Source organism: Mesocricetus auratus, unplaced genomic scaffold (assembly GCF_017639785.1).
Source record: "Mesocricetus auratus isolate SY011 unplaced genomic scaffold, BCM_Maur_2.0 Super-Scaffold_100025, whole genome shotgun sequence".
Lineage (NCBI taxonomy): Eukaryota > Metazoa > Chordata > Mammalia > Rodentia > Cricetidae > Mesocricetus > Mesocricetus auratus.
In genome coordinates, this window is record NW_024429206.1 from 11,770,879 (window position 1) to 11,792,843 (window position 21,965).

The following is a 21,965-nucleotide window of genomic DNA, read 5'->3' on the forward strand; positions in this document are numbered from 1 at the left end:
GAGAATTCCGGGTCTTCCCATTGGCGAAACGTCAGAGAAACGGTGGTTCTGATTGGTCATCGTTCGGCAGGCGGAGCCAAGGCGGCCTGATTAGAAGTTGAACGGTGGAAAAAGGAGGTCAGTCAAACACCGAGTCCCGCCTTCTAAGATTGGCGCGTAACCTAGCAACACAGGGACCGCCGAGTTGGTTAATTGTGGGCAGAGAAACTTGCGGCTTGAGGAGCCGGTGAGTGACAGCGGGGAAGCCCCGGGGCTGCGTGTCGTGGGCGCGTTGTCCAGGGACCCCCGAGGGGTCCTCGTCCCCCTGCCAGCCCATGTAACTCGAGGGCTTCATTCCTCTACTCTGCCTCGGTCCAGCCCCCTCTAGGCCTCCTACAAGGATCACCGAGCATCCTCTTTTGACAGTCCCAGCTCCTGCCCTGTCCACCTGTCATTTCATGACTCCGCCCCTCATCCCTCAGTGGTACCATGTATGTAGACATCCCAGTGAACTTAGTTCAAGTAAGAAGGTGAGTTGGTTTGTCAGGCACTCAATGTCCCCACTAAGGACCCTGTGTTTCGAGGTGAGCTTGCTGGGTGCAGGATCCCACTTCAGTGTATGCTTAAGTTAGGGGTTTGTTGTTTGTTTGTTTTGAGACAGGGTCTCACTATGTAGTTATGGTTGGCCTGGAACTCACTTTTTAGACCAAGCTGGCCTCAAACTCACAGAGATCCTCCTGCCTCTGCTTCTGAGGGCTGGGATTAAAGGCATGCTCTACCGCGCCTGGCCTAATTAGTTTTTATTAATTGTTATTTGTTTGTTGAAGATTTATTTTTATTATTTTGGTCACTATGTGTGTGTTGGTAGGGTACGTGCATGTAAGTCCAGAAAAGGGTTTTGGAGTCCCTCGAGCCTGGAGTTGAAGTTACGGGCAGGAAGTTGTGAGTTGCCTGACCTAACTGCCAGGAACTAAATTCAGATCCTCTGGAAGAGCTGTGCACACTCTTTTTTTTTTTTTTTTTTTTTTTTTTTGGTTTTTCGAGACAGGGTTTCTCTGTGGCTTTGGAGGCTGTCCTGGAACTCACTTGGTAGTCCAGGCTGGTCTCGAACTCACAGAGATCCGCCTGCCTCTGCCTCCCAGGTGCTGGGATTAAAGGCATGCGCCACCAACGCCCGGCTCACACTCTTTTTTAAAAACGTAAAGATTTGTTTATTTTGTGTCAGGTGGTGGTGCATGCACTTGGGAGGCAGAGGCAGGTGGATCTCTGTGAGTTCGAGACCAAACCAGCCTGATCTACAAGAGCTAGTTCCAGGACAGGCTCCAAAGCTACCCAGGGAAACCCTGTCTTGAAAAACAACAACAGCAAAAACATTTGTTTATTTTAATTTTATGTGTATCTGTGAGACCTACATGTATGTTTGTGCACAACGTGCGTGCTGTGACTGAGGAGGCCGGAAGGGGGCACTGGATCCCCTGGAGCTGGAGTTACAGGTGGTTGTGAACCACTGTGGCTATGCTGGTGCTATTAGACCTCCCTCGGTTATTTAGACTGTGCACAACGTTTTGATTGTACTTTGTCTTTGACGTTAACTTTAAAATTTAGCGCGTGTATTTAGAATGTGATTTCCCTGTACGTTCTGAAGGGGAAGGAGAATCTCTGGGGAAGACTGAAGGAGGTGAGACAATGAAGAGTTGGCATGGGCACAGCCACACAGCGACTGCTCAGCTAACTGCGGTGATTCCCCGACATGACTCACTCCCCTTCAGCTCTCTCTGTCAAAGCGTTTCCAAGGACATTTTCTTGGCTCACACCAAAATATTCACATATTTAACATGGGTTTACTGAGTGCTTATTGTGAATCCTGGAGGCGGCCTGAGCGGCATGAAGTGCTTGCTGTCTCTTAAAGAGGTGGTGCTGGGGGGCAGGCAGCTGGAGAGATGGCTTGTTCATTAAGAGCACACTCTGCTTTTGCAGAAGATCCTCAGTTCCCCACACCCACCTCAAGTAGTTCATCACTGCCTGCAATTCTGCCTGCCGGTGATCCAGCGCCCTCTTCTGGCGCCATAGACACCTGCACTCATAGGCACATACTCCACTCCACCACACACACAGTTTTCTTTGAGGTCCTAGTTAGTGTTCTTGGAATTGCAAGTGATTAAAATCAAGAACATTTGAAATGGATCATCAAGGGGAAGTTTCTTTGAACCTCAGCTTTTATTATAGCAACAGGTTAGATCCTGTAGTCAATGAAAACATTTTAACCCTAATGCTTTCAAATGCAGGTGACCTTTTTCTTTCAATTGACAAAGAAATACACTTTCCTTCTAAACTTAGTCAGCACAAGTTTAATTATAAAAAGAATAATGCAATCTCAGGCTGAAGAGATGGCTCAGTGGTTAAGAGCACTGGCTGCTCTTCCAGAGGACCCCAGTTCAATTCCCAGCACCCATGTGTCAGCTCACAACTGTCTGTAACTCCTGTTCCAGGGGATCCAATACCCTCCCACAGACATGCATGCAGACAAAACCCCAATGGACACAAAAATAAATAATTAAAAAACGAGTAATGCAGGCTCAAAATGCAATTGGGTAGCACTGGTTGTACTCAACATGTAAGGGCTTAAGTTTTTTTCTTTGTTTGTTTTGTTCTGAGCTATTTTTGGTTTTCTTTTTTTTTTTTTTGAGACCTTAAGTTTAATTCCCACATCAAAACTCCAGGCAAATACAAATTCTGTGATTCCTACATGTGTTAATTATATTGATATTTTACACTCTGGTAGGTAATTGATAATTTTTAAAGATGAAGAGTTCTATTTTTATTCTTTCTGTCACACCTTGCTTTTACATAGGTGTTAGGGAGCTTCAAATTTGAGCAGAAAGTATTTTACAGACCAAGCCATCTCTCTAGTCTGTAGTGGTGTGTGTGTGTGTGTGTGTGTGTGTGTGTGTGTGTGTGTGTGTGTGTGTGTTTCCAAACAGGGTTTCTTTGTATAGCTTTGGCTGTCCTGGAACTCTGGAGGCCAGGTTGGCCTCGAACTCACAGAAATCTGCCTGCCTCTGCCTCCTGAGTGCTGGGATTAAAGGTATGTGCCACCATGTCACACTCTACCCCAGCTTCTGACCCATGTCTTAAATTATATTTCATTTACTTAGTGTGTGTATGTGTGTGCACATGTATGTATGTGTATGTGTGTGTACATGTGTGTGCACTTGTGTGTGTGTGTGTGTGTATTGGTTCTGTGATAGAACCCAGAACCTCATGCTTGCTAAACAGATGCACCACTAGCAGCCCTTCCTTCCTTTTGAAACCCCAAAACAATCCACTGTACAGTCATGTGTGACCAGGAATGCACATTTCTTTTTTTCTTTTTTCTTTTTTTTGGTTTTTCGAGACAGGGTTTCTCTGTGGCTTTGGAGGCTGTCCTGGAACTAGCTCTTGTAGACCAGGCTGGCCTCGAACTCACAGAGATCCGCCTGCCTCTGCCTCCCAAGTGCTGGGATTAAAGGCGTGCGCCACCAACGCCTGGCCTGCACATTTCTTTTTTTATAGTGTCTTTTTAAAAAAGATTTATTTATTATGTATACAGTGATGTATCCCTGCATGCCAGAAAAGGGCACCAGATCTTATTACAGAATGCATATTTCTTTCTTTTTTTTTTTTTTTTTTGGTTTTTACGAGACAGGGTTTCTCTGTATTGTTTTGGAGGCTGTCGGTCCAGCCTGGCCTCGAACTCACAGAGATCCGCCTGCCTCTGCCTCCCGAGTGCTGGGATTAAAGGCGTGTGCCACCACCGCCTGGCCAGAATGCGTATTTCTAAAGCATACTGTAACCAAGAAAGGAATTCAAAATATCTGACATGGAACACAGACGAGGATTAAGTGTCCTCTGTAACTCTCTGACTTTTCCTTTGAGGCAAGGTTTTCTCTGAACCTGGGACTTAACCACCCCCAGCATCCTCCTGCCTCTGCCCCTCCTCTGTTCAGTCTGCAGAGTGATGTGTCATAGTCATGCTTTAGGGATTCTTTCTGTCTTTTAGATTTTAAAAGTTTATGTATATGAATGTTTTGGGGGGGTTGTTTTGTTTTGTGGTTTTTTTGAGACATGGTGTCTCTGTAGCTTTGGAGCCTGTCCTGGAACTTGCTCTGTAGATGAAGCTGGTCTGTAACGCACAAAGACCCACCCATCCCTACCTCCCAAGAGCTGGGATTAAAGGCGTAAGCCATCACTGCCCAGCTGTATATGAATGTTTTGCCTGGATGCATGTACATGCATGATGTGTGCAGTACTATGGGAGGCCAGAAGAGGGCACTTGATTCCTTGGAGCAAGAACTAAGCCTAGCTATGAGTCTCCAAGTGGGTGCTGAGAACCAAACCCCAGTCCTCTGCCAGAGCAACAGATGCTCTTACCCACTGAGTCATCTCTGCAGCCCTCACCTGCCATTTTATTGTTTGTAATAAAAGTCAGAAATGTTGGTTTCACAGTATTACATTCACACAAGGGCTCTGTTAAGTCTCCTGTCTGTCCCCATTTTAGAGGGGGGCAACCAAAGCTTAAAGAGGGTGGTCAGCTTATCCAAACCCATATGGCTGGGTGTGACCCACAGGGACTGGGCTCCAAGTGAACTCAGTTATCACACAGTGAGCCTCTGGCTTCCCTTTCCACTTTGGAACCTGTAGAAGAGTCAGGTGACCGTGCTAAGGTTAGTCCCAAACTGCAAAAGGTTGGCTGCTGCAAGCAGCAATGTGAACAGCTATCCCCAGACGTCATCTGGCTTGTGAACTCAGTACTGCATCTGCAACATCCTGCAGAAAATGATGGGAAGGCAGAGCCACTGCCTCCTCATTAACCAACAATCATGTATTTACTGAGCATCTACTGTGTGATAGTTGCTTAGGATAAAAGTTTATACTACTACTACTACTACTACTACTACTACTACTACTACTTACTATTTGACGGTGGTGTGTGTGTGCATAATTATGTGTGTGAGTGCTGGCATGCCACTGCACATGTCTGGAGGTCAAGGACAGCTCTCAGAAGTGAGTTTCTCCTTACAGCATAGGTTGCAGGGACCGAACTCAGGTCCTCAGTTTTGGTAGCAAGCATCTTTACCCACTGACCTATCTCACCAACCATGGATGGAAGTTTTCCTCCTCTTTGATTGGACTCCTGTACCACTCAGTTCCCTTTTCTTATGAAATGAAGGAAATAGCATAACCACGCAGGGCTGTATGGACCAAGGGAACTCATCCATAGAAAATTCTTCTTGGTTTTCTGTTTGATTTGTTTTTTTGAGACTGAGTCTCCCTATGTAGCCCAGGATGGTCGTGACCTTCTATTCCTCCTGCCTCCACCTCCAGAGTGCTGGAATCACGGGTGTAATAAGAACAGTTGGGCACATAGGTAAGTTCTAACATCCGCCAGTATTACAAAATAAGGTCCTTAAACCAAGACACCTTCTCCCTACCCCGTCCTCCCCACAACCAGTATTGGATCTGTGAAACAGTCACCGGTTTCTCTCATCTTCTTTCCCACGTGTGTGGGTGGGGAGGACTATTTTTTTTTTCAAAACTGAAGCACAGTAATAAATATCCAACAGGTCTGTTTGAATGAAGTGGAGGCACATTTGCATGATAAAGATAAATCAATAGAATTCAGGACAATTAAAGCCTGGTGCATCTGCAGCTCCTGCTTGACTCTCAGGGCAGGAATCTTAAAAAGGGGGAGGCTGGGTTGACAACAATTTCAATATGAATGTTGGTGGCATAAAAAAGGACACGGAACATTCATTAGAATTCAAGGAAAAGATTCTAGGGTAATTTTGCTGGCGTCATCATTCGCCCTGCTCCCCACACCTTCCCCTTCCCCTGTTCACCCAAATGAGCTGTCAAGAACTGATGGGCATCTTGGTAATCAAAGAAAACAAGCTTGCCCTTTAAAGCAAAAGAGGCAATTTGGCTGAAAGCAAATTGGAAACATTCCCCGTGGCTCTGAGTTTCCAGCCTTTGTCTCCCAAGCATCCTGGGAGTTCTGATTGATGCCTGGAGAACTCCGAGGACAACGTGGAAAAGTGTGTTCATCCAATTCTTCCTTCATTCATCCTGTGGCCTCGGGGCGGGGACCCTTCATCCTCAGAGGGGCCAGGGAGAGGCGCCACAGCTGCCCAGAAAACTCACTCTGGGGTGAGAGAGCAGGAAGTGGGAATGAGTCTTAGGGAAGCAAGATGGTGCCTCCTTGGGCAGGGTCTTCAGCCTTTTTTTTGAGACAGGGTTTCTCTGTATTGTTTCGGAGGCTGTCGGTCCGAACTCACAAACATCCACCTGCCTCTGCCTCCCGAGTGCTGGGATTAAAGGCGTGCGCCACCAACCCCCGGCCAGGGTCTTCAGCCTTGAAGAAGGTTCTCACTCTGGGTGTGCTTTGCCCAGCCGAGGAGCCTCCCATCCTTCACAACAGAGCTGGCGCCTCTCTTCTCTGTCCTTAGACATTTAGATACTCATCCAATTGACTCGCTGTCTGCGGTCTGAAGAACTAAAGATAGTCCGCTGTGGCTTTGCGTAGTGCCTTCTCCTCCTCCGTCTTAATCTGGGTCCATCATCAGTTCCTGTGCTGTTTGACCACCTAAGGGGCTCTTTGAATGGATATCTCATCAGCTGAGCCTCTGTGATCACAAACAGCAGAAGCACATGGAGGCTAAGTGTAGCCATGAAAGCAATGCTGACCAACCAGGCTTCAGACCTCAGACAGATGCCAAGAAGGTCTCCCATCCCCCACTTCAGGGTCTTCAGGAAGGAGCTGGAGGCTTGGCAGTTCCCACCCCTCAGCCAGAGTCCCTGTTCCTCAGACACAGTGGACAGGACTATTTGATGGACAGTCCCCCCAAGACTGTCAGCTTTCTCACCATGACAAAGCCCCTGAGGTGAATGACTTGTAAAGCTGCTCTGGTCTGTGACTGGTGGCTCTGCTGTGTTGGAGGCTGAGGAGGGGCAGTGCATCACATCATGGCAGAGCCTGTGAGTGATGAGCTTGCACACTTCCAATTGGTTTGGAGAGAGAGAAGGGGAGAGATGGAGGAGGAGGGTGGGGAGAGACAGAGAGAAAGAAAGAGAGAGACAGGGAGCTGGAGAGATGGCTCAGCGGTTAAGAGCACTGACTGTTCTTCCAGAGGACCTGAGTTCAATTCCCAGCACCCACATGGTGGCTCACAACCACCTTGAATGAGATCTGGTGTCCTCTGAAAAAGAAAGAAAAAGAGAGACAGTGTGAGTGTTCCCTTCAAGGGCATAGCTCCAGTCACCTAAAAAATCTTGCACCAGCCAGGTTAATCCCAGCACTCAGGAGCCAGAGGCAGAAGCAGGAGGATGCCTGTGACTTCCAGGCCAGCCAGGATTACATAGTAAGACTCTGTCTCAACACTCACCCTCCCCCCCAAAAAAGAAAACCCCAACAACCTCCCCTCCAGGCCCCACCTCTTACAGTTGCATCACCTCTGCATGGCCATGGTGCCGTGGGCTGAGGACCATGGCTTTAATACAGGAACCTGTGGGATTATACACAAACCAGAGCAGCTGCCTATGATGGGGGAGAGGCTGTGTTTCCTGGGAAAACCTAGGTGCCTTTACCTGACAAGGACACAGACTTGAGCAGACAGAGACATCAATGCCACTGTCCCCTCCAGTGATTGCAGCTGGGAACTCAGAGTCCCAGAGTGAGTCCTCTGTCCTCCCCTCCACACACTCCCTCCAGGCTTCTCTAGTCACAGGGTGTAACTAGCCCCATGAGCCCAGCTTCTGTTGGCAGACACATCTTTGAAGAGGGAAAGGTGGTGAATAATTAAGCAGGTCTGTGTGGGGACATCAGAGCCAGTCATCAGGGCAAGGAGCATGCAGAAGGGACAGGCTGAACACAGAGATGGCATTCATATGTGACACTGTGGTGGCCCAGACACACACTTCAGTTTCCCTGGGCCTACAATGTAATATTAGTTGTTGAAGACTCGTGCTTAAAACTTCCATTGAACCCAAGGATTCCTACCTTAGGGCAAAGGGAACCAGGCCCCACCCCCAGGGGTAACCAGACCCAGCGGGGGCCACTGCAAGTTCCTGCTACAGCCACTGTGCTACCAAAGCCACAGGAAATTTTGTTTTGTTTTTTGACACAGGGTCTCATTATGTACTCTGGCTGTCCTGGCACTCATTATGTAAACTAGGCTGACCTCAAATTCAGAGATTCTCCTGTCTCTGCCTCCTGATTGCTGGGATCAAAGGTGTGCGACACTATGATCAGCTTGCCAACAAAATTATTGATTTCTGATGTCACCATTGAGTTTTTGAGACAGTTGCTCTTAATTTGTAGTAATTATGGATTTATAGAAAACCTGGCTACATAATACAGGTTCTCTGCATGCTTCATTCTGTTTCCTGAGATGCTAGGAAACAGCATAGGTTAGAACTAAGAAAGTAACATTGTCAAACCTGGTGTGGCCACAGTGCCTGAACTCCTCACATTTGGGGATGGAAGCTGTAGTTTAAGGGCATCCTTCCCCATATAACAAGTTCCAGGCCAGCCTGGGCTACACAAGGCTCTGCCTCAAACAAAGGAACACATAGGTAAGACACTATTGATACAATTTTGCTAACCAAACCTTGGACTTAGTGGCTCCCCAGGTGTTACTCTGATGTCCTCCTCTGTTTCAGAACCTAGTCTGGACAGTGGTTCTCAACCTTCCTAACGCTGTGACCCTTTAGTGCAGTTCCTCATGCTGTGGTGACCAACCATAAAATTATTTTGCTGCTACTTCATAGCTGTAACTTTGCTGCTGTTATGAATCATAATGTAAATATCTAATATTCATGATACCTGATATGCAAACCTGATGGGGGTCATTGAGAACCACTGGTCCAGGACATGAATTGATTTGTCTCAAAAACAAGTACGAGGTGGATAAATGAAGATACCTGATGGTAACCTTTGGCCTGCACATGGACATGTAATATGTGCGCACACATACACACATACAGACCCCCCCACACATAATGCTCATCCACACATACATGCATATCTACACACACCAACGTTCTATTTACATGGACACTACATAGGCATGCACACCTACACACATGCACACTTACACCCAAACACACACATTCCTGACATGTGCTGGTGCACTGTCACCCACCCTGCTTGCTTTTGCCCCATTGTTGGCCGTGACCTGTTCAGCTCTGTCTGTGTCTTGTCCTATGCATGTCCTACTCTACTGTGTCCATGTCCTCTCCTCCTCTGTGGCCCATCCTGCTCTGTCCATGTCCCATCCTACTCTGTGACCTGTGGTGCCTTGTCCCAGCCTCCTATGTGTGCAGGGCTGCTGATCTGGCGCTGTGTGCTTGGCTGTGACCCAGGCTCTACAGCTGATTTCCCACTGGTTGGGGGTCAACATGGGGAGGAAATTCAAGCAGGGGTAGAACACATCTTCCACGCTCTGCTTTGCTTGGACAGTATTTCCAGCTATAGCTTCAACTCCTCTGGGGTCTGCTGCCCCTGCTCCCCCATTCACTTCTCCTCCCTGTGTGGCTTCCTGCTGTTGACACTGCTGGTGACCTCAGCTGCCCAAAGCTGGCCTCTCTACATTTCTGACACTTGGGTAATCCCCATATGAAGGTCCTCAGAACAGTGGCTGCCTCTTGCCTGGTATATGTGCCAGGGACTCCCCGCTACCCTCAGTCCTCTTACTCCAGGGGCTCAGTCAAGCACCAAGCACCATCACAATGCTGAAAGATAAGCCTGGTAGGGTGGTACACACCTGTAACCCCAGTACTTGGGTCAGGGGTAAGGACAGACTAGGCTTTAAGTGATCCAATCTCAAAAACAAACAAACAAACAAACAAACAAACAAACAAACAAAATAAAATCAAAACAAAAAACCCAAAGAGCTCAAAGTAGCTTCCAGGTTCTATAGAGTGGTCCTCATGGCCATCATACCTAACAGCCACCCCTTCCTTTGCAGGGTTGCTGATTGAAAAGCCAACGGAGTCTTGAGTTGGGTGACGTCTCGGTGCCAGGGTATATAGAGAAAAGCCAGCCGCTCCAGACATGGCCTTGGACATCTACAGCATGGCCCCTTCCTACCAAGGGCTGGCCATCCAAAGAATCCCACTGAAAACAGACATAATCCCAGCTGAGCCGATGAAGACCTTGGCACCATCCAAATCTAAGCTCAGCACCATTGAGGCCAAGAGAATCATGTCAGTCTTGGATGAGGCCATACAAAAAGTGGGGTTGATGACCCTGATGTCCTACGTGGAGACCCACCCAGAGGCTCTGGAGGGAATGTTCCCTGAAGACTTGGTGAGGGCCATCAGAGAACATCTGGACATTGGCCAGGTCCTTCTGGAGGGTGCCAGCATCCTGCAGGAGAAACAAAAACAGCTGGAGGAAGAGAAGGAGGAAGCCGAGGAATCCTGGTGCCGAGATCGCCTACTGTCCTTAGAACTGTGCAAGGCCAACCTGTGGTCACTGGCACACCAGTTCCGAGACTCCACCAAGGCCGTCTTGAGGATCCTGTTCAGCAACTCCCAGATCATCACGATGATGCAGGTGCATGCACCAGGCAGAAGCCCCGGGGCCCAGCGCCTCCTCGAGGGCCTGGTGGAGCTTCGGGGCTACCTCTTTGAAAAGCTCCTCACCAGCCCTATGGAAGTAAGGGAGAAGAACCAATTCATACAGGACATCAACCGGAGGAATGCAAGGAACCAGGAAGTCATCGACGCCCTCCAGACCGAGCTGGCGGAAGTGCTGAAGAATAAGGAGTCAGAGGTATACTTCCCAGCATCCCTCAGGTTCTGGGATGAACTGTGTGGGCCGAGCCCTTTGGGACTTGGGTTTTCTTTCATTGATTCAAATAGCTTCCTCTTCATTGACTCCGTAGAGGTTGTCCCGAGCATTTCCCTAGGAGGTATGTCTTTAATAAACTCAGCCTCAAGAGCTCACAGGACCCAGGAGGGCATTAAGGAATTAGTTGACTGCTGTTTGGAAGTGTGAAGGGTAAGGACAGGGCACTTCCAGAGCACTGGTACCAGGGCACTGAACTTGGGCCAGAAGGACCAGAGGGACGTTGCCACTAAGACAAGAAGGACAAAGGAAGGGGGACTGAGCCAGACAAGTGAGGAAGGCCTTCCCAGCCAGAGTCTGGCAAAGTGTCTTTGTTACCAGCTAAGTGGGGTCTTCATCTTACATAGGAGAGACCTCAGACACACGGGGGAGGGGTTGTAGAGACGGCTTAGTGGTTAAGAGTGCATACTGTTCCTTCGAGACAGGGACTCACTACACAGCCTGGGCTGGGCTGGAATGCCAGAGACCAGTCTTGAACTCATGGAGATCCCCTGTCTGTGCCTTCTGAGTGTTGGGATAACTTTCAGAGGTTCTGCAGGCAGCTTAAAGCATACCTGTATTGTGCGTTCCTGCCAACCCCGCCCCCACCCAGGCTTGACTGGTTAGTGTATTATAGTGAGCCCCAGGATCAGTTACAATTCAGATCTGTCACACCTTGATGACTGTGGGGCCTCAGCGGCTACTGTCTTCCTGCAGCCTGCTTTCTTTTTGGCTCTGTATCTCATCTCCAAAGGGTCGCACAATCCACGCACTTGGGCTCAGAGGGACAGTGGTCTCCACGTGACTCTGCTGTTAGTGTGGAAGCAGCCAAGAACAGTAGCAGAAAGGGCTGTGTTCCAATTTATTGCCAGATATGGCTGCTTGGATCTGGCCTATGAGCCTTTGTTTGCTGACCCCTTTCCTAGGTGGAGGGGAGTATGTGGTCCCAGGCCTGAGATGAGCATAAGGCTGGCTGGTTCCAAACCCTAAGAGAGGGCACAGCCAAAGGCCAGCTGCCCCTGTGATGGGGGGGGTCCTGTGTGGCTATTAACGGGGCCCCATCCTCATCCGTCCTGGCCTAGGTGGAGAAGGAGAAGTTTGTGATCCAAGAGCTGAAGAACCACCTGCACCAGGTGTTCAAGTTCTCGGAGAGCAGCCTCCTCCGCACGAAGCAGGAGGCGGAGAAGCAGCAGAAGGTGGATTACCGAGCCTCCCAGGCGCGGCTGGCCAAGATACAGCAAGAGATCCTGGCACTTCGCGCGCAGTACCACAACCTGGTCATGGAGAATCGGGAGGTGGAGCAGGCCCTGAGGAAGGTGCCCTGAGGTCTCGGGGGCAGGGCAGGGCTGGCCCAGGAGTGGGGAAGCCAAGACAGGTGGAATCTGCTGGGAGGTGGGGGGCAAGGGTGGGGGGCGCGAGGCTCCTCCTCGACACCATCTCAAAGTTCACCCATGGGGGAGGCGTGTCTAGCATCATTCTTTTCTATGACAGAATCACATTCTGGTTTATGCATGGGGAAATTTGTTCTTTTCTTTCTTTCTTTCTTTCTTTCTTTCTTTCTTTCTTTCTTTCTTTCTTTCTTTCTTTCTTTCTTTTTTTTGAGACAGGATTCTTTAGTAGCTCTGGCTGTAGACCAGGCTTGGCCTTGAACTCACAGAGAAGCACCCAGTTCTGCCTCTCTAGTGCTACAATGCCTGGTACCATGTCCAGTGTTCTCTTTTTCTTTAAGCTTTTATTTTATATATGTGGGTATATTGCCTACATGTGTGTCTGTTTGTATGTCTGTGTACCACATGTGTAAAATGCCCTCAGAGGCCAGAAGAGGATGTTGGGTCCCCTATAACTGGAGTTACAGAGGGTTGTGAGCTACCATGCGGGTGCTGGGTATTGAACCTGGGTCCTCTGGAAGAGAAACCAGCACTCTTAACTGCTGAGCCATCTCTCCAGCTCCGAGTACATTTAATTTTTTGTGGGGGAGTTCAAGACAGGATTTCTCTGTAGTTTTGGAGGTTGCCCTGGAATTCACTCTGTAGTCCAGGCTGACCTTGAACTCACAGAGATCTGCCTGCCTCTGCCTCCCGAGTGCTGGGACTAAAGTGCCACCACTGCCCAGCTGTATATTTAATTTTTAAATTTAGGGCTTCATTCATGCTAAGCAAAGGTTCTGAGCCATACCCCCAGCTAGGAGCTGACCCTTTAAACTGTGTGTGTGTGTGTGTGTGTGTGTGTGTGTGTGTGTGTGTGTGTGTGTGTACATGTACCACGATACATGTGTGGAGGTCAGAGAACAGCTCTGTCGTCAGTGCTCTCCTGCCACCTTGCGGGACCAGGGGATTAGACTCAAGTCCTAAGTGTCTACCTACCCACTGGCCCTGGACTTTGCTTTTGTTTAAGAAAAAATATAAAGTGGAGACAGAAATTGAGAACTGGATCCAGAAATACGACATGGAGATGAGCGAGAAGCAGGTATGTGCCAGGGGTTCCCCCTGAGGGTTAGGAGGGATGGGAGTGGGGTAGGAGTTGCCCAGGATGGCCTAGGTATGAGCCTCTCTGGAGACCCTTTGCCTCAAGGGGCATGTCCCAGAGGGAGGTCCACGGGGGTGGGGGTGCCGGGTGGGAAGACAGGAAAAGTGGGAAACTGATGAAAGCCAGAGCCATCCAGGAGAATGTGGTTCCATCTGATATCCAGTCCTGTGGTCGCCGCCTCCAGGCTGGCTCGGCTCCTGCCTGCTCCGAGTTCAGTGGGGAGTCCACCCCGACCACTGTCACTCAGCGTCCACCTAGCACCCAAAAGGTGCCAGGCTCCCGGATAAGGCGGGGAAGCATAGACAGTCCTCATTGTCATCTGCAGGTTCCAAACTGGTGTCACTCATCAGGTGTGTCACCTGACATCAGTTGGCCTTTCTGAGTTTGTATCTAACCAGGAGGAAGACAGACTGCAATGTCTGTCGTGGGACCATAGTGGGAGGGTTAATGAGACACCATTACTGAATGTGTCTGAGCCCCCAGCTAGGTCTAGATAAAGTCCTGACCCGAAGTGGGAGCCTGTATGGCCCCACCCACTTGCTGTTGACATGGGTGGCACCTGGCCTTGACCTGTGCGGGCCTGGAGAGCTGAGGGTTCTTGCCAGACAGTTTAAGGCCAAGCCTGGTCAGAGAAAAGCAAGCAGACCTCTCTCACACTGACCACAGTGCCCTCCGGGCACAGGAGCTGTGTGGCTAGTGCCTGTTTCATGGGTCCCAGTGGAGGCTGTGTGGCTAGGGACACGGCTAGGGTGGCTCAGCACCCGCCTAGTTTGCACAGGGTCCAGTACTACAAAACAAATGCTACAGACAGAGTCCACTGAGAGCCACAGGATCCTTGCTGGCGGGGAACCTGTCCACCCAGTCCTTGTCCCCGAAGTGCTCCGCCCTCTGTGGATACTTGGTAGATCCTGGTGGAAAGAAGGGGGAGAGAGAGAGAGGAGGGGGAGGTGTGAATTGCATTAAGAGGGGCAAGAGCACCCAAGGCAGACCTTGCTGCTCTGGGCCTCTGTGAAGCTGCCTAACCAGCGGCAGCTCCCCACGGCCACACTGGATCCTGGCACAGTGGCATCGAATCCTCGGGAGCCAACTCTGTCACTTGAGGAAGGGAAGAAAGTTTCATCTGAGCTCAGAGTTCTGGAGAGTTCAGGCCATGGTCACCTGACCCCTCTGCCTTGAGATCAACGTGGGAATGTCACAGAGAGGGCGACAGAAATGTTCACTCTGAATGAACAAGGGGAAGGAGGAGAAAAGGGTTGAGGAGGGAGAGGAGGAGGGAGACATGGACCAAAGAGAAGATACCTTTCAAGCCCCAGCTGCCCCCCCCAGCCGCCCCAGCCAGTGAATTACTTCCTCCTGGAAGGCCCCCTCCTGTCTGTTGAGCATTGACTCCATCAACTGGTTAATCCACTGATGAGAGTGGAGCTTTCATGATTCAGTCACCACTCAACAGCGCCACCTAGCGGGGACCAGGCCTCCAGCCATGTGTCTGTGAGGGGCCTTTCATACTTAATCCCCAAAACTGTCCCTGGTATTTGGAATGTCTGGTAAACCAGAAGCTTAAAAGGGAATCTCCTAAAGATGCCGAGAAACTAGACTTCAAAAGGTACGGTCAGTGGCTGGGGGGCTGGCTCAGTTAGTAGAATGTTTGCTATGCAAATACCAGGACCTGAGTTTGCATCCCCAGCACCCAAGTAGAAGCTGAAGGCTGCAGTGTGCAGTTGTTACCACAGTGCCGAGAGGCAGAGACAGGCAGAAGCTGGGAGTTTGTCAGCCCAGTGACACCAGCAAACTCTAGGTTCAGTGAAAGATCCTGCCTTTTTTAAAAAGTGGAAAGATTGAGGAGGAAGCCTAACATCGACCTCTAGCCTACACACACACACACACACACACACACACACACACACACACACACACACACACACACACACACGCCATATGCATTCACATGTGCACGTACACAAGAAAACACACACACACCTAGGCTTGCACATCTCTCAGCTCCTTTTCTCCCTTCATCCTGAGATCCGTTCAGCTGGGTTCTTCCTGGAGTGAGCCCAGGTGCAGTAGGCTCTGTCTGCATACTACCTGGCTGGGGCGGAAGCCAGGGCGCATGGGGAGCATGGAGGCCATTCCAGGTGCCCCAGCCCTGCCCCTCTCCTAGGACGAATATGAAGACCTGGAGAGCATCCACAAGGAGGAGAAACTGCAGCTGGAGGAGCTAAAGGAGAGGCATGCGGTGCTGGTGGAGGAGTTCGCCCAGATCCGTGCTGAGAGCGAGATCAACTCCAAGAAGCGGGTGGAGGCGGAGCGCGAGATGGTGCGCATGGTGAGGGCGGCCACTCTCATCCAGGCCGTGTGGAAGGGCTACCTGGTACGCTCCATGCTCAGATCCAGGAAGAAGAAGCGGGGCAAGGGCAAGGGCAAAGACAAGGTGAAGGGCAAGGAGAAGAGCAAGGAGAAGGGCAAAGAGGAGAAGGGCAAGGAGAAGAAGGCCAAGGGCAAGGGCAAGGGCAAAGGCAAAAAGAAGTAACCATTGCCTGGCACGGCCCCGCCCCTGCCCAGCCTCAACCACGCCCTGCCCAGTCTGAGTGATGCCCCCACCCCGCCCCAGCCTTTTCATCTCTGGCTTTAATGATGGCCAAAAATACAAATAATAATAAAAAACATTTAAACCATACTCAAGGGCTCACCCTTTAACAGATTTGTCTATCCCAGAATGAGGATGTGTTGCTCATGGGCGCAGCATCCTGAGGAGGGTGCCCCATTCTCCCACATCTTCATTGAGAAATGAGGCCCTGGTCCCAACCCAGGAGCTACTGTGGTTACTATGGAGACATCATCACCAGGGAGCCCTGGCCTGCCCACCCATACACAGCTCCACCCCTTTGCTCTGAACCCTCAGGAGGGCAGCAGTGTTTTTGTTTGGTGTTTAGATTGCATGATTTTTTGAAAATTACTAGTTGCTAGAATCTCAAAAATGGAGAACCATCCCATAGAATCCTAAAGCCCTTACTGTGAGGATCCCATCACCCTGATGTCCCAGTATCTCCACCCTGGTGAGGCAGCAGCAGCCACCCTGCACTTTATTTTGAGACAAAGTATTCCTCTGTAGCCCAGGTTGGTGATCCACCTGCCTCTTGATTTCTAAGTGCTGAATTTACAGGCACGGGCCACCTCTTTGGCTTCCTCCACTTCAAACAAACAAAAATGATGGCTATGGGGATGGTGGGGGTGGTGCACGCCACTTGGGAGACTGAGGCAGGAGGATCTCTGAGCTTCAAGGCCAACCTGGTCTACAAAGTGAGTGCCAGGACAGCCAGAGCTACACGGGGAAACCCTGTCTCGAAAACAACAAGGGTTATTTTATTTATGTGGGTGTGAACATGGAGTCCATAGCTGGCTGCAAAATTCATTGGAATTAGAGTTACAGATGTTTGTGAGCCACTTGAAGTGGGTGAGATCTGAACTCAGGACCTCTGACAGAGCAGTTAAGTTCTTTTAACCCTTCAGTCCCTGCTTTTTTCTTTCTTTGTTTATTTTTGTTTTTGAGACAGGTTTTCTTTGTGTAGTTTTGGTTGTCCTAGAACTAGCTCTATAGACCAGGCTGGCCTCAAACTCACAGAGATCTACCTGCCTCTACCTCCCAAGTGCTGGGATTAAAGCATACACAAGTACGGCCTGGTTACTCTCCTTTTCTTTCTTTTTTTTTTTAAAGATATATTTATTTGTTATGTATACAGTGTTCTGTCTGCATGTATCCCTGCAGGCCAGAAGAGGGCACCAGGTCTCATTACAGATGGTTGTGAGCCACCATGTGGTTGCTGGGAATTGAACTCAGGACCTCTGGAAGAGCAGTCAGTGCTCTTAACCTCTGAGCCATCTCTCCAGCCCCTCTCCTTTTCTTAAAAGGTTGTGTGTGTGCATACATCACATGCATGCTTGATGCCTGCAGAAGTCGGAGGGTGTTGGATCCCCCAAACTGGAATTACAGGTGGTTATGAACCACCTGATGTGGGTGCTGGGAACCAAACCCAGGTCCTCTGGAAGAGCGGTATGCACTCTTAACTGCTGGGTCATCTCTCCAGTGCCCCCTCCTCTACCTCTTGTTGTTCCCATCAGGCGCTGCCACCCCCCTCCCGTTCTGTCACCCCCCAGCTGCTCTGACAACACAGCCTGGTATTAACCACACTCCAGGCCTGGTATCAACTACCTGGTGGTATCACCTGGGCTCCAGCTGACCTTTAGTATAGACAGGAGAAGAATGTGTGTTTCTGTTTCTAGTCTGTGTCTATCAACATGAAGGGAAGGGATAGAGAAAAAGGAGGTAGACTAACCAATCCTTTGTGAAAGTTTTAGAAGCTACCGGGCGGTGGTGGCGCACGCCTTTAATCCCAGCACTCGGAAGGCAGAGGCAGGCGGATCTCTGTGAGTTCAAGACCAGCCTAGTCTACAAGAGCTAGTTCCAGGACAGCCTTCAAAGCCACAGAGAAACCCTGCCTTGAAAAACAAACAAACAAAAAAAGAAAGTTCTAGAAGCTTAAACATCCTATGTGGCTAAAGTACAGTGTATATGTGCCCAGATGATAGCTGACTGATCTCTGCACACACATGTCCCTGGGCCTGGCTATACCTAGACAATGGTGAGTAGCCCACTGGCATTCACAAAATGCTCAGGGAGGGAGGGGGACCAGGAGAGACTCAGGACCCCACTGTCATTATCCAGGGAAGGATGCAGGACCTGAGAGAAGCTCTGAGGCACCTAGCAGCCCAGGCCTAGGGCTCTGCAGACGCCTGTCCCTGCCTGCCTTTCCCACCTGGCTCATCACTAAGTCCTGTTCTGTTTTGTTGGGGGCAGAGGTTGCTGGGCATTGATGCCAAAGCCCCATTCATGTATGTTAGGTAAATACTCCACCACCCAGCTACATCCCCGCCCTCCTAACAAGACAATTGCTAGCAAAGGACTCTTACTATGTCCTGAGCTGGCAAGAACCATCCACCTACCCATGTATGGAGTCACAGGACAGAGACAGGATCGGGGTGGACTAAGCATTACCTGAGGTCTATGTCCTCAGACCTCAGCAGCCACTGTCATTTCTGCCACATGCTCAAATCACCTGTGGTTCTGTTTAACTCTACTCTTTAAATTTCCCAAGGCCTTTACTTAAGGGGTTAAAAGTAACACGCCACTGGCTTGGATGAGCTAAATACATTTAATACACGGAATAAATATATAAATATTAAAATAATGTCTCCACATGTTCCACCCTTGGGGTCCACACACAGTCCAGAAAACTCATTTAAGGCCCCCAGACCCCTGTAGAAACTGAATCCTGAGCAGGAAACTGGGTGGGATTTGGCACCCATGCACAGAGAGGCTGAGAAATGGCCAGAGACGACATCTCAAGGACCCCAAATACTCCACAGAGAGGGCTAGGGACATCCTGAGCTTGTGGGGACAAAAGAAAGTATGACCCATCCTCACCATGGAGCCTCGCAGAGGCTCTCCAGTGATTGGGGGTCCTGGAGACACTGGTCCCCAGAGGGCCCCACCTGAGCTGAGTCCTTGCTATAAGCCAAAGGCTTACCTGGTGAGAGCCTCATTTCCAAGGAGGTTTTGGTTTAGGGGAGCTGGCCCCTCGTTGAGGAGCAGCTGGCCCTGAAACACTGCCTGACCGTGCCTTGGGAGTGACCAGGGGACTCCGGGCAGTCATCCTTGATGTGGAAGGCCGGGAACTCCAAGGTCCATTGGTCTGGGGGGTACCGGCAGCTGGATGACCCATGCTGGGGACACTCAGGTGGGTGAGTGAATGGGAACGCCTCTGCCCCAGAGAGTGGGGAGCATCCAACCCCTCCTGGGGTGTCTTCTGGGAGCCTGTGGTCATGCTGGGCTCTGTCCTGGAGGGTCCATCGGGGTGAATGGCTCGAAGAGGGGTCTCCCTGGGACGAGGTGAGTAGCTGCCCCTAGGGGTGGCTGGTGGTGTCCAGAAAAGGGTCCGGAGCTTGGCAGCATCCCCCATGGCTGTCCGAGACCCCTCTTTGCTGAGGCCCTGTGGCCGGGAGCCAAACAGTGACTCATCACAGTAGGATGGGGTGTGGCCAATCAACCTAGGAAAGAAAGGATGCAGTGACCTGGGGTGACACACTAAAGCCCTCTACAACCTCACTCCCCACCAGCTGCAGGAAGAAGCGGGAGCCTGCCTGGCACCCTCAGGGGGTCCTGACTTCTTCAATAGGCTCATAGGTATTGGCCCAAAGCAGCTTGGGGCTTGTTTCCCTTTTCTCCTGGAGACAGACGTGATGGAGAGGGGAGCAGCTGTAACAGGGTCCCTCACCTGGAGCACCTCACGCGAACCGCACCACCAAGAGTCCGAATTACAGTCATTCTTTGGTATATGGAGGGGGGGCACTCCAGAAGCCCTTGTGAGTATCTGTATATGCTCAAGTCATGTGCATCAAATGACAAACACCCTTCTGAATCTACTCAGCTCCAGATCAATGAAGTAATTAAGTCCACTGAGTGTTATGCACACAATGGTCACACTGTTGTTTATGAACAGTAAAAAAACTATAGGAGCTTGGGTCAGCAAGATGGTTCAGTGGGTATGGGTACTTATGGCCAAGACTTGATAACCGGAGTTCCATCCTCAGGACCCACGTTGTAAAAGGAAAGGACCCACTCTCCGACCTCTACCAGTATACACCCCTCCCATACAAAGATAGCCAATACAAATGGACTTTTCAAAAAAGTCTCTATGAGCTCAGCAGAAATGCAATTATATATTTTTTTGGTCTGAAGTTTTTTCCTTCCAAGAAATTTCCTTTAAAAATATTTTAAATTTTTCATTACTATGTGTGCATGATGTGTCTATGTGGGCATGTTCAGACCGCAGCACACGCAGAGAGGAAGGGGACAACTCTGTGGAGTCATTCTGTTCTTCCACCTCTATGAAGTTCCGGCAATCGCAGGTCACTAGGCTTTCGAGACAGGAGCCCTTGCCACTGGGCCATCTTACCAGCCAACACCACCACTGATCAAGCCCTTCCCAAGCATTCAGCACAGCTACCAGAAAAGTGACACTCCCACCCTGTTACCTGTATTTGTTCTTTTTCCTTGGTGTGAGGCTTGGGGTGCTGCCCCTAGAGGGGGTGGGCTCACAGTCTCTCTTCACCAGAGAGACCTTCGGTGGTCCTGGGCCCACTCCTCTCGACCTGTGACAGTTCTGCACCCAGGGTGGGTCAAAGTCTGGTGGGCTGGGCCGGGTTCCCGTAGGGCTGCCAAACAGGCTCTCATCCACATAGGATGCCCTGGCCTTGACCCTGTAACTGCTGGGGCTGCGGTGTTGAAGGTGGAGCGCCTGCATGCCACTCAAAGCCGGCCAGCTCCACCAGGATCTTCACTGCCTTGGTCGTCGAGAGTGCCGGTGGGTGTGGTCTTTTTTCCGGGGCTCCCTGGGAAAAGGGTGAGAGTCAACAGCAGGGCCAGGTAAGTAACAGTGGCAACCTGGAGTCTCAAGCCCAAGGGAAAAGGGCCTTTTCCTGCTGAGGGAAAGGGACTGGTCTTTCTCAAAAGGGGAACTAGCAGTTCAGGAGGTATCTTGAAAACGAATCACTTTTTTTGCCCCTTCCCTACCCAGGATTTCTTGTAGCTCAAGCTGGTCTGGAACTCATTATATTTTTACTCTGATTCCTGCTTCTACTTCTCACATAGAGCTGCACGATTATCTGGCGTCTGAGATGCATGGGTTCGAAGCCCGTGGTCTATGCAAGCTGCAGGCTAAGCAGGCACTCCTGTCTTTTTAGTTGTCAAGACAGGGGAAAATGCCGTCAGCAAATATTTAATGAATAAACAGATACACACGTTTAGTCTACGTTGTATGCTCAACAAATATTTACAGTACGACTACGGGCGTACAGTGGCATAGCACCAGTCAGAAAAATCCAACTATGGTGGGAGGGGAAAAGGACTCCCATGCCACTGTCGCCACCACGTCTACCTACCTTGCGCAAAATACTTTGCAAATGTAGTGCGTTCTAGTTCTCGTCAATAGCCCCGTTCGGTCTCTCAGATTAAATCCATTTTCCCGACCACAACTCAGGCTCCAAACAGCAGAAAATCATGCATCAGTCAGTCTACAAAGCTGAAAGTGCAGGCATCACCGGAACTCCGTGCCCGGCGATTTTCCTACTGGGGCCTCTGGCCAGCAAGCTCCGGCTCCGCCACAAATCCCCTCACAGCACAGCAAGCGCAGAGGTGCCACAGCGACATGCGCCCACGCGCATCCCGCGCTGGGCAACAGGAGAGACAGCCCGCCACTACGCAGGTGGTATGTCCCTAGTCCCCGCCCCTGCGCAGATGGTACGTTCCCCAGGCCACACCCCGTTTCGTGGGGTCATTCCCTAAGCCCCGCCTCTTAGGGTCGGGCCATGCATAGTTGGTACATTCCTCAAGTCCTTCCACCCGCTCAGTTGGTATGTCACTTATACCCGCCTCCCAGTACAGTTGGTACATCTCTCAGAGCTGTATATTTGCACAGTTGTTACGTCCCTTAAGCCTCTATCCCGGTTCAGTTGGTACATTCTTCAGGTCTCACCC

General features: G+C 50.3%; 2 protein-coding genes across 5 annotated transcripts; one reads left to right on the plus strand and one right to left on the minus strand.

The window, feature by feature from the left end:
- The first annotated feature begins 86 nt into the window (after nt 1–86).
- Iqcd (IQ motif containing D) lies at nt 87–16,049 on the plus strand. 2 transcript variants are annotated; one of them, XM_040731111.1, is made up of 5 exons: nt 87–117; nt 9,984–10,792; nt 11,929–12,162; nt 13,241–13,312; nt 15,534–16,049. In XM_040731111.1, exons 2-5 carry the CDS (start codon nt 10,070–10,072, stop codon nt 15,900–15,902), a joined length of 1,398 nt encoding a protein of 465 aa, XP_040587045.1. In that variant the 5' UTR covers nt 87–117; nt 9,984–10,069; the 3' UTR covers nt 15,903–16,049. The 2 variants fall into 2 exon arrangements, with proteins under 2 accessions (XP_040587045.1, XP_040587043.1); XM_040731109.1 differs by having other exon boundaries at nt 106–226.
- Nucleotides 7,180–21,732, minus strand: Rita1 (RBPJ interacting and tubulin associated 1). Of its 3 annotated transcripts, none has more exons than XM_040731113.1 (4): nt 21,371–21,732; nt 20,465–20,821; nt 18,958–19,477; nt 7,180–7,214 (listed from the first exon to the last, which is right to left on the minus strand). In XM_040731113.1, exons 2-3 carry the CDS (start codon nt 20,731–20,733, stop codon nt 18,970–18,972), a joined length of 777 nt encoding a protein of 258 aa, XP_040587047.1. In that variant the 5' UTR covers nt 20,734–20,821; nt 21,371–21,732; the 3' UTR covers nt 7,180–7,214; nt 18,958–18,969. The 3 variants fall into 3 exon arrangements, with proteins under 3 accessions (XP_040587047.1, XP_040587046.1, XP_012975164.1); XM_040731112.1 differs by lacking the exon at nt 7,180–7,214 and adding an exon at nt 12,917–14,280; XM_013119710.3 differs by lacking the exon at nt 7,180–7,214 and having other exon boundaries at nt 18,564–19,477; nt 21,371–21,731.
- Between the last annotated feature and the right edge of the window lie 233 nt (nt 21,733–21,965).